The sequence below is a fragment of the Drosophila sechellia genome, chromosome X (genome assembly GCF_004382195.2).
Source record: "Drosophila sechellia strain sech25 chromosome X, ASM438219v1, whole genome shotgun sequence".
NCBI lineage: Eukaryota > Metazoa > Arthropoda > Insecta > Diptera > Drosophilidae > Drosophila > Drosophila sechellia.
Window position 1 is genome coordinate 20,491,293 of NC_045954.1, and position 12,653 is coordinate 20,503,945.

Here is a 12,653-nt window from a genome sequence, read left to right on the forward strand (position 1 = left end):
AAGTTCGGATTGGACTTTCAGCTTTGGCTTCTGGGGGTTTTTCCAGCTCTTTTGGGATCGAGGGTTGGTTTCACCCCCCGCGGGGGCCTGGGTGGTTCGGGATTTCCCCGCCCTGCTCATTTCACGCATGCAAAGGGAATGGGAGTCCCCCCGGTGCTGAAACCCTTCGTAATGAGTATTCAAAATGCAATTCACAGACTAGGGGAGTGTGGATATTGGGATTGGGGGTAAACAGGAAGAGGGTTGCATATGTGTCGCTCGAGGGTTGCAACTTGCAACCAAATGCATAATCCGAAGGATTTATGCAGAGCGACAAAACAGGCCATAAAACGAATATCTTCAAATAAAGCCAGTATAAAGGAATCAAGATCGATTAATTTGAGAATAAAGTGCCCCTACTTGTTGCCACACTAATAAGAAAATGCAACTCTCTTCTAATCTAAGCCTGTTATCAGGCTTATTATTTTTCTCAGTGCAATCAGAGATTAGAGGGGTACCCATCGTACCGTATCCCCCCCTTACAGTATTTATTTTATTTTTTAATGTTTAATTCGGTACAGTTTCGGTTGCAAAGGAAAGGCTTCGGGGCATTTCCTAAATTGGATGCAACTCGGTCTTCCTCCCCCACTAGCACTCTCTCTTTTCCTCGATGAGCCGCCGTCCCTTTCACGTGCAATCGCTTGGCTGCAGTTCAATGCAATTTGCAAATGCAGGAGAAGTGCAGCAGGAGCTGTCTCAAGAAATGCAACAATGATGCACCCCTGCTAGTACAGCTACACGCGTAATAAAGTATTTACTGGCGAACGACCATTGCCATTGCGATATTACTAAATAAACACAGGTGTGTGTTCGATGCATTCGTTTGAAGAGCGCTGCATTAAAACTTTTGAGGCGAGCACAATGGACAAACTTTAGTACTTGGTGTGCTTCTTCTGAATAATTGTTGATAATGTTTTAAAGTGAAAGCCCACTGTATTCTTGGCTTTTAAGCCCTGGCTTCCTCGCATTTTATTTTTTATTTATTATTATTTTTTGTTGTTGTTATTACACAAGGGGAGGACCCAGAAAAAGAAAGAGATGGAGGCGAAGAAGGAGAAGGAGAAGGAGAAGTGGGGAGAAACCGAGGAGCAGAGACAGAGACAGAGAGAGAGGGAGAGGGAGACAGTTCAAGGACCAGGCCACAAAACAGGCCGCAAAAAGCATGGCAAACCGGCTTCAGTTTCAGCTTTGAAATCAAGTCACTGCCAAGTCACAGCTACACAGAAAACAATTACTCTATTCTGGTAGTATCAAGAAAAGATAAAGTACAATTAAAATTGGTATTTGTATGGGAAAATATTAACATTGCTTAACTACGCTGGGAACATACAAATTTTTCCAGTGCATACATAAAGATACACAAAGACGGCGAAGATGAAGCAGGAGCTGCAACTTCAAGGCTCCTTGACTTGTCATTGTTGTTGTTGTTATTATTGTTATCTGTCGCATCCTCCGCAAAAGTCGTTACATTGCGAAAGTAGCGAAGACTGAGGGATTCGGAGAGAAAGGAAGAACGAGCGAGAGGGAATGAAAGAGGGAGGAGCGCAGAAAACCCTGCAGAAGAAACGGAAATTGCACACATAAAGAGATGTTCCCTTTCTCTCGCACCCTGCACTATCCCGCTCCCACCAAGCCAAGTTCAAGAATGCACTCAAAAAAAAGTGCCCGTGTCATAAGAAACTCGCTTTTGAGATACACAATCCGTTTGGCTCGACAGTCAATTCGAATTCTTCAGTATCGGAAGAGCAGCATTTCTTTTGTCATATATGATAAAAACCATGGTTCAATCGCTTGCAAACAAACCAAGAATGATTAGATTCTGCAATATGCTTTGGCAACTTGTTTCCCTAGAACTCCACTGCCACTTGATATGATTCGACTTTGATTAGATTGCAACAAAGTGTGCCGTGTGCCTAAACGAATTATTTTCCACTGTGCAGCGAGGGATTTTCCCTACTTCACTGCAATAGATGCGAATGCAATTGGCAAAAGCTTTTATCTATTGATTCATTTAAACGCAATTTCCTGTGCGCTCCAAGGGGCATCTGAGCAGCGGGACGAGGAAGGAAATCAAGTTATCTGCAAGATGCAATCCTCGCAGAGTGAATGCAACCTACTTTGCCTGAAATCGAATTGAGATTATTGAATGAGGTGGGAAGGCGCAATGGGCTAAATGACTCAATCAAAATTCCCCAACACTAACTTTCGATCTAAAGCTGCGTTTCTTCTCATAAATCCAACTATGAATTGCTAGCCACAATGGTCAGCAATGTACTAGTTAGTTGTGCTCTGGAAAACTCATTCATAATTCCTTTCGCTTTTGCACTTTCATTCACTCGCGGGAATTACGCGACTCGCCTCCTTGGGCGTGAAGCTTTTCCCCTTTCCCGCCCCCTAATACCACACCCCATCCCCATCCCTTTCACCGAATTCTCCCAGCCCGCTGCTCTTGACAATGCCGATCGATATTTGACTGCCCTGCAGCTGTGCTTACCGCCTTTTGTTGTTGCTGCCACTGTCTCGCTCGTTGTCACCGGCGAGCATTAACAGTTAACAGGGCCGGCTACTCTCGCCGTTAAGCATGCACTGGGCGAAAATGTGAGGGAGAAAGTTAAACTCAGTACTTTCGGCCTTGAAAGCTTCTCATTAGACAGCACTGTCATGTTATGTGTTAGAAAACGAAGTGAAGAAGTGCATGGGCGTGGCTTAAAACCCCTTAAAAGTGTCTGAAAGCATGCTATAAATAAAAATAAACTACTCGTTAGTCTTATGATTAAAGTGATCTTCAAAAATATTTCAATTATGTTTTGATCTAAAAAATAAAACCAAGTGTCTAAATGTACGCTAGAGATAAAACATAACATAAACAAATTTAGTAGCATACTTTCCGCAACCTAATTTATTAACTTACGATCTGTGCTGTACATATGTATGCTCCTAACGGTTTCTTACACTGCACACCTGGGCGCTGCTTTCTGACTTTGGTCGCTGTAGTCAAGTGCTGTCCTCCAACGCATTTGCGTTCTGTTGTTCTCTGCTATAGCCCAATGCTACTTCACACCCCGTTCCCCCTCACCACCCCTGCTTCACCCGCCGTTTCCACGATACTCTGTTTGTTCAGTTTGTCTGAGTGTTGTACTTTTTTGTTTTTTGTATACCCTATAGTCATTTGATTCCATGCGCTTTGAGACCAGGTTGGTTTCCACTTCCTCTAAACTTGACAATTATTTGTTAAGTCTAACTATTTCGTACTGTTAATTATTCTAGTTTAACAAATGCTACTCATGCAACGAATATACCAACTTATTCAAAACATTTGAACATCAATGTAAGTTTGAAAGTACTTTTTCGTAAATCCCCTTTTCGTATCGACCATCTGCCTGAAAGATACTCTTTGGGAGTAAGTGGTATAGTGTATTCGAAAAGCTTCCTTACACGATAGCTCAGGCACGGCTGTTGTTTTTCCCTGTGCTGCCGCCTTGCTTTATGATAAGAGGAAACGGCTGGCAGGCAGAAAGCAGAGATAGCACATAGCCGCCCACTCAGCGCCCGACGCACGTGTCGAAAGCACCCACCACCCACTCCACGGAAGCCAAAGCCACCCAACCACCCAACCACCCAACCACCCAACGACCCGGCAACCCGAACCACCTAAAACAGAGGCCAGAGATAAAATGACAGCAGCAGCAGGGCCACAATCATCAGGATAATCACAACGCTCGAGTTGATAATGGCGACGTTGATGAGTCTGAAGCTGAGTTGAATCTGGATTCCGGGTACACGTTAATAAATACCCAGATGCAGTTACTTATAAACGGACTTTCAGCTGGATGGATGATTAATAAACGGAATGTGTACATTCATTCCAGAATTCATTTACGCGTTCACTTCAGTTTTCATTCGTATGTATGTATATTCACTTAGGACTTCATTAGCGAATTCATTTTATATTCATTCGTATATTCATTTAAGACTTCTTTTGCCAATTCACCATAGAATTTATTTGTATATTCATTCATTTTACAACTTGCTCGTTTATCTATTTAAAACACATTTCAGTTTGACTATCAGAGTAAAAGAAATTTGCTGTTTTTGTCCAGTGCCGCAGTGGCTGTCTGGTGACGGACTGCTTCCTGCTGCATTTCCTTGTCGACTCTTCCGGCCTTTGGCGTTTCGATTGGGGCGTGAAATGTAATCACAAGGTGGACAAAGCCCAATCACCAGGCACCCTTTTACCTGCGGAGCCACCTGAGAAATGCGAGGACACACGGAAGGTGTCCGATTCACCCGACGCTGGTGCCCAGCTAAGTGGTAAACAAGCCAATCCCCAACTCCCAATCAGAGTGCTGCCCCTTCCATTTCCAGTTCCAGCACCACTTCCACTTGCATTTCCATAGCCATTCGTTCGAATGCGAATGCGAATTCTCGTTACCCCTGCAATTTGCTTGCTCAATTCATTTTTCAAGTACCGCCCGTCTGTTTCTGCAATTGGCTTTAGTTTGCTTTCGGCCAGGCGGCGATGATAAGGCAAAGCAAGGACAATTGCGCCAATGGCGACGATTTCAATGTGTTTGCACTTCCCATTTGTCGTCCGTCAATATCAATATCAATATGAATATTAAAATAAATACCAATTTAGAGCGATGCACCAGTTCGTTCGGACTCTGAAAATGGAGACGTTTGGGATCACTCATGTAGCCACCGAGTGTTTTGATTTGATGCGAATAACAACCCATTCCAATCTATTCAGTACGACTTGCTAATGTCAATACTTTGGTCAGCTAATATATAAATCTTGTGGTGCCCAACTAATGTTGTTATAGAATGCCAGCCAAGTGCCTCGGCAACCGATAAAATATGTTAAATATTTTGTGTAACGCTCGGCGAGTTGTTCTTGTTGGCGGCCCCCATTTCCGCCCATTTGGAGGGAAAAGGGGGCGGCACTGGGCGGTAACTCGTTTGCTCAACCAAATTCGATTGCTTTCCGTCGCACTTGTTATTTCTCTGCCGCAGTTCCATTTCCACGTTCAGCAGTTTTGCCATTTCATTAGAAACCTATGTACATATGTACATACGTACATACTTGCTCTTCTGTTATCGCGAAGCGAGAAGAACAAGAGCTCGAAGCCCGAAGACAGTGAATAATAACAAGCGACGACCTTGGCACTCTTTTTTCGAGCAACAACAAATCTGGAGTAGGGCAAAACGAAAAATAAAATAAGTGCAGTGATAGCGTAGCATTTGCATAATCGCCACTGATTTTGGGTATTGTGGGTGTGGGAGTGGGACTTTCGCATCGATCGCCCGAGTAACTTTCAAAACTCATTGCCCCATCAAGCAACTTAAATGGAGAGCATTATTCTGATCTCATCTGTGTGACATTAGTTATGTCATCTCTGTGTTTTCGCCGCCGCTTTCTCGTCATGCGACAGCAGCCACGGCAACAACAACAAGTCTTTAATTCTAGTACTTAAATTGTATAACGTTGTAATTTTCACGCGACTTGCAACAAAGCCAAACAAAGCAACAAAAAGAACAATGGCCAGTCGTTGACAAATGTTTGAGCTTAATTAACCGACGACCACCAGCAACAACAAGTGACTAATAGATGCAAAAAATAAAAAAAAATGGGTAAATAAATATGTTAAATCGAAGTGTTGCAAAGCTCGAATTGCATCGCATAAAAGTGAAAAAGACAAGAGATGCTAATTGATTGCTTTTTACGCATATGCTGTTTTGCAGAGCGCCGCAATCTGATTTTCCGGGTGCCCACTGTACAGGTAAAGTGAAGCCTAGTCTGCGGCAACCCCCCTCGACAACTCTCTTCCCTTGAACTCTAATCCCCGCCCAGATCCTATCTCCCCCTGACTTCCATTCTCTTTGTACATACATACACATATGCATGTATTTATGTATGTTGCGCGGCTTTTTTGGGTGCAGTAATTGCAGTGCATTTAATTTCCCATCCCGAACGTGGCCGCCTTGAAACCACGACCAAAACAAAAACAAAAACAAAAACAAAACCAATAGCAACAGCAACAGCAATGAGCACACGAAAAGAGTCAACAAAAATATTTTAATAAAAAAGAAGGTTAATCAAGCGGCTTGGCTCGGACCCGAGTTCGTTTCCCCCACTTTGGGTTAAGGCGGCTCGTGCTCGGGCCGCTGCCACCAGGCTTAGAGTTGAGGCAGAAGGTGAAGACAGCGGTTCCCAGGCCCCCAGCCACGTCCCTACACTGAGAGAAAGGACTGGGCCGCTTTACTTCGCGTTACAAAGAAGCGGAGGTGAGATGGCGAAAAAGGTTGAGATTCTCCGAATCCGAGTCTCAATATAGTTCTATAGTTATTTTTTTAATAATAATTGAATACGTCCGAGTTCGATTTCCTTTCAGTTTCGAGCTCGAGACTTTTGAGAACCCCATGTGAACCCTATTTTTTAGCAAGAGCATTTGTTTCTGCGCGTGTACCTTCAAGGTTTTATGTAATTTTAGTTTGTTGCTGTTTTTTTCCGCGCCCCTCTGGTTTTCTTGTGTTACTTTTGCTTCTTGCGTGTTGACCAAGACACAAAATAAAAAAAAATGGAAAACAAAATACAAAATAACATTAGCCCATGGAGAGGCAATAACAGTAACAGTAAAGTTGGGTTTTCTTACAATTCGTGATTCGGTCCGAGTTCGGGATCGAGCTGGAAATGCCCGTTATTATTGGCCGGCATTCGGGGGGGGGAGGAGCACGTAATGGATTTAACTATTGTTGCAATAATTGCCAATTGGGCAACGTAATTCTTTGCTCATTACACATAATTATCTATTGACTTTTACCATTTGCGGCAGAGGTGCGTGTGCTCCGATTGTTCATGTCTTTATTTGCCCATTGTCCTCAAGTTAGGGGCAATGTCAACGAAACTAAGTGGCAAAATAGTAAAACAGGACATGGATAAAAAGTTGGGCGAAAGTGCCCGATAATTCCACTGCGAAATGGGAAATTTGAAAACCGCAGAGTATTGATTGCAAATTACGGGGGTTTCACGAAAATTATCCTGCAATTTTTAAGCGGGCGCTGTATGGCAATATCGTTATAACCAGCAAAAATTGCGGTAATTTGGGAATAGTTTTAGTAATTAAGTAATTTATTCCTGTTGGTCATCTGAACTAGAGCTCATTTTCAAAACTTAATCAGACAGTTAAAAATATGACAGGGTTTTTGAAGTTCGAAAAAGGTTAAAAGGTTTATTTATTGCAATTATTTATCGAAAAATAAAAAGTAATGCTGAAGTTTTAAGAATAAACCAATTTTTTTGATATGCAAAATGCTTTAAGTCTTCTCTTCGCCTATTCTCTTGTGTTCTCTCTGCGAATTCTTGCAGAAGAAAGAGGCCCAGTAGAAGAGAGAAGGGAGTCTGGAACGTAAACAAAAAAACCTAAAAAGCAGGAAGACAACTTTCGCTGCTGGCGTACAACGGTAAATGGAAGACGTGTGTAATAATTCGGTAGTTTAGTCTTCGTTTCAATACACTTTATTTCACAGTTAGTTATATTATTTATTACTAGTTCACAATGGTATTCTAATACGTGTGTTCACATTCAACTCCATTAATCGACTGCCTCTCTCTCTCCAGCCCGATCGCTCGTCTCTCTGCTTATGTTAGATTAATCGGGAGGGCGTGAGTTGCGCTCATCTTCCTCTCGCACCGGTTCCCACATCCCTCCTATGTTTTTCAGCTTGAGCTTCAACCCAGGTCTCGCAGACGTATCGTTTTCCTCGGATGATTTGGCCAGCAAGTGTTGGTTGTGTTCCTCCAAGTTCGTGGTGGAAGCCGGAACCGTCATCGTGGTGGAGGCAGCTGGAATCTTTTTTAGATGGCTAACGTCCCTAAGAAGTGTCTTACCACCCCCTGAGACTTTAACAATATTTCCCTCTCGCTCCAAGACCTGGTATTCAGTTATGTCAAAGTTCGGTGTCAGCTTACTAGGAAATATTACGTTTTTCATTAGTACCTGATCTCCTACCTGAATGTCTACATCCTTTGCCCCTCTCTTTTTATCACCAGCTACTTTACCTTTATGCTTTTGTATCTGGTCATTATCTTTTTCAGCCGAGTCAGTAAAAACCCCTACAACATCTTGTATGTTAGGAATTTTATCTCGAATCAAACGATTAAACATTAACTCTGAAGGGGCTGTTCCAGTAGTACCATGAGGGGTGACGTTATGCATTAAAAGAAACTCCTGAATTTCCTGCTCCAAGTTCTTCTTGTTTAAGTGTGCAATTTTTAGTCTTTTTACTAGGGACTTGTTTATATTCTCCACCTCACCATTAGCCTGAGGCCAATATGGTGGAGTCCGTATTAGGGTAATGCCATTCAAACTGCAATAATTTTCAAACATCTCACTAACGTACTGTCTACCATTATCTGTCCGCAGGTACTTTGGAAACCCTAATCGGCAGAATATTTCCTTCATTGCCCCAATAATAGCTGTTGAGGATATCGATTGCATAAACTTTAGCTCCATGTATCTTGAAAAATAGTCTATAAAGACCAGGACATATTTTCCATTCGGCAATGGACCCAAAAGATCACTGGCTATCGACATCCAAGCGCTTGTTGGAAATGGTGTTCTCTGCATCGGTGCTGGGCCTAAAGGTTGAGAGACTACTAAACAGTCTCTACATGCTTTTACAAAATTCTCTGCGTCTCGGTCGATGCGTGGCCACCATACCTTTGACCTTAAACGCCGCTTCATTGCAGACTCGCCTGGATGACCTTCATGGGCAAGTTCTAATACTCTCTTTCGAAGTGTTGCCGGGATGACTAATCGTGTTCCTCTAAGCAGAATTTTCCCAAGCGTCGAAAGTTCATATCGAAATGGGTAAAATTTGTTTGATGTACATGGATCCCAAGTGTCAGTCTCCAAACAGGCCATGGCGTCAATGATTTCCTCATCCATACTATTTGCTTGGGATATTTCTGATATGTGTAACGCTGCAGGAACAGAGTATTCGATGACCCGAAAGACATTATATTCATCATTTCGCCAGGAAGAGTTCGTCGCAGCCGGTTCACAAAGTCGAGACAGAGCGTCTGAAATATTCTCTTTTCCCGCCTTGTAGATTACTTTAAACTTGAACGCCTGTATGCGTAAGAGCCACCTTTCAATTCGCGCTGGAGGCTTCGAAGTTGGTTTGAATATTGCCTCCAGTGGTTTGTGATCCGTCACCAGCTCGAATTCTAATCCAGCCAGGTAAAAATAAAACTTCTCAACAGCCCAGACTAAGGCCAGACTTTCTTTTTCCGTCTGTGAATATCGCTTTTCAACATCCGATAGACTCCGACTAGCAAACGAAATTATTTTTAGTTCCTTGTCTCTAGTGAACTGTAATAGTACAGCTCCGAGCGCGACAGGGCTGGCGTCGGCTATCAGTTGTGTAGTGTTATCGGGGTCAAAATAGGACAAGTTTGGTATCTTGGCCAAATGAGATTTTAGGTCCTTGTATGCTTTTTCCTCATTTTTATCCCAATTAAATCTGCAATCCTTTCTTAGCAAACGTCTTAATGGTTCTGTACGGTCGGCTAAATCCGGTATGAATTTGCCAACATAAGTGACAAGGCCCAGAAAACTGCGGACCTCCTCCTTATTTTTGGGACTTCTGAATGAAAGGATTGTGGATACTTTTTCCGGATCAACTTCAATTCCTCTATCTGACAGGATATGCCCAAGAAATTTAACTTTATCCGTCTTCCAAATGCATTTCTCCCCATTCAAGAGGACATTGTTTTTCTCCAATATCTCCTTTATTTCTTTTACGGCGTTATCATGGCCATTTTCATTGGTTCCGAATATGATGATATCATCGATATAATTCAGGACATTTCGGCACGGTGCCAGTAGCTCCTCCAGTCTTCTTTGAAAAATTTCGGGTGCAGAGTTAACCCCGAACATCAATCGCTTATACCGGAACAACCCACGAGGAGTTATGAAAGTTGTTATAGCTCTGCTAGCCTCGTCCAATTCTAATTGATGATATGCATATTTGAGATCCAGACGAGAAAAATATTTCGCTCCTCTCAGTTTGGTCATAAACGTTTCGAAGATAGGCAATGGATAGTTCTCCCTTAAAATTGCTTTATTAGCTAGTCTCATGTCTATACAGATGCGGAGATCCCCGTTTTCTTTGAATGTCATGACCATTGGTGAGATCCATTGAGAATGTCCTATTACTGGTTCAATGATATCGAGGGCTAACGCTTCCTCCAGTTTTCCAATAACTTTCTCTTCCAACGCTATTGGAATCCGCCTCATCGGTTGTTGAACTGGTTTGATGTCTGGGTCAATGGATAGTTTAACTGGCAATCCTTTCCATTTTGGAAATGGAGATACGCTCTCTATACTGTGGACTCCCAAACCGAGTCGTAATACTTGTAGCTTTATCGCCGTTTCCTTGCCCAGTAGTGATTGTTTTCCTTTTTTAATTACAAAAAATGGAGCAATTACCTCCGGGTTAGATCCAATGGATACAGGTGCATCAAAACAACAGATTATTTGCAGTAATTCGTCTGAAGCATATGCTCTAAAATGATTCGAGCAGTCCCATTGGACGTTGAAAATTGTTGCTTTCTTATCTTGTAGAATTGACCAATCCTCCGGACTTATGAGATTGAAACGTGATCCTGAGTCGATGATGAAAGGCATTTCTTGGCCACCCACTTGGCATTTGATTACTTCGTCTTCGTCGTCACTTAGAATTTTAAAACAGTTATTTGCCGGTTTCTTATCATCCCCTTCATTTACCAGGTTCACGTTTGAGCGTTGTCGTTTTGTTGCATTGCTGTTGTTCTGGTTTCCTGGTCGCTTTAAATTGGTTCGGCACTTGTTTGCAAAGTGCCCGAACCGTGTGCATTTATTGCATTGTTGTTTTAAGGCTGGACAATTGGGGCTATTATGGTTGTGGCCTTTTCGACCACATCTGCTGCACTCCCACTGCATGTTGGACGATTTTGTATTCGTTTGTATTCTGTTTATTCCCTCCAGATTCAGCTGTGGTCGCATTATCTCGGACTCTTTGTTGATTTCTTCCTCCATTTGGCAGAGATTTATTATCTCCGATAAATTGTACTCTTTTTCCAAAAGTTTCCGTTTTAGGCTTATGTTGGCGCAGCTATCGATGATCTTATCCTTTAAACAGATCTCCTCGATTTCGGCTTTAGTGGATCCAAAATCGCATTTTTGAATTTGGTATCTCAGCCTCAATACAAACTTCGCAAATGTCTCCCCCTCTGCAGGAGAAAGGTTCCTAAATAAATGTCTCTCGAAACTTGAGTTCTGTTTCGGCGAGAAAAACGCATTCAACTTATCGACTAACGTCTGAAATATGTCGGTCTGGTCTCCAGCCGCCGTTTCTGTTATCACGGCTCCGGGCAGTGAAAATGCTACCGTTTGTAGCTGAGGGCCGCCAAGATGTAACAGTTTGTTTCTTTTCCGGGATGGTGAACTGATGATCTCCTCAGCTTGCACATATATTTCGAAAGCTCTAAGCCATTTCTCCCATTCCACACGCAACAGGGACTTCTCAATCGTCTCGCAAAGAAACGGCCTGATTACGCTCTCTGCCATTGCTTGTAGGTCGACTATCGACTGATACTTTAGTACAGCCCCTGATCCAAATCAGCTCATATCTAATTATTCGACTCGTACCTTTAGTACAGCCCCTGACTTGAATCAGCTTATGATTATTTGTTCGGCTCGTACATCTAGTACAGCCCCTGACTTAAGTCAGCTCAAAATTATTTACTCGGCTTGTACATCTAGTACAGCCCCTGACTTAAGTCAGCTCAAAATTATTTACTGGGCTTGTACTTTTAGTACAGCCCCTGACCCAAGTCAGATAGAACAGTAATAAAATCTGTGTCTCTTGGCACTGTCACTGTAATTTGTCAGTTGTTTTCTCTTTCCTTTTATTTTTCATTCTTTTATTGTTGTTGTGTTTTTTTTTTACATACGAGCTGCCATAACTGAAATGCCTGCGAGCATTCTTATATTTTATTCATTTTCCTTCATTCTCTCTTCTCTTCATCACATTCGTTCGTCAGCGTGCATTTGCCCGCGCGTTCATATATATACGAAGAACGCCAGGGAACGAAAAGAACAAACTAACGGGACTGTTGCGTGCTAATTTCAGCATATGCCGGTTTGCACTGAATTTTTCTTATTTTGATTAATTTATAAGTTGTTTTTTTTTTTTACCTCGTCGCCAATGTAATAATTCGGTAGTTTAGTCTTCGTTTCAATACACTTTATTTCACAGTTAGTTATATTATTTATTACTAGTTCACAATGGTATTCTAATACGTGTGTTCACATTCAACTCCATTAATCGACTGCCTCTCTCTCTCCAGCCCGATCGCTCGTCTCTCTGCTTATGTTAGATTAATCGGGAGGGCGTGAGTTGCGCTCATCTTCCTCTCGCACCGGTTCCCACAACGTGAAAGATGGGAACAGAGCAAGAGAGCAATAAAGAGAGTGCACAAAACGAGCCGATAAGTGCCGATTCTTCAATTGTTATACTGTTTAGATTTACACATTTTTATAAAATAAACAAAAAGCATATGGTACTTA

The 12,653-nt window shown here is 42.4% G+C and overlaps 1 protein-coding gene across 8 annotated transcripts in view; it reads right to left on the reverse strand.

Moving 5' to 3' along the window:
• Positions 1–12,653, reverse strand: part of LOC6615138 (uncharacterized protein K02A2.6) — a 42,934-nt gene that overhangs the window by 28,976 nt on the left and 1,305 nt on the right. Inside the window, exon 2 of one of the 8 annotated variants that reach the window (XM_032726063.1) lies at positions 7,540–12,587. The exons of 6 other annotated variants lie outside the window; for them this stretch is intronic. In XM_032726063.1, the coding sequence (XP_032581954.1) occupies positions 7,689–11,651 (3,963 nt within the window). In that variant the 5' untranslated portion in view covers positions 11,652–12,587 and the 3' untranslated portion in view covers positions 7,540–7,688. Of the gene's footprint in view, positions 1–7,539; positions 12,602–12,653 lie in introns of those variants that run through there. One more of the 8 variants, XM_032726062.1, reaches the window with a different exon arrangement.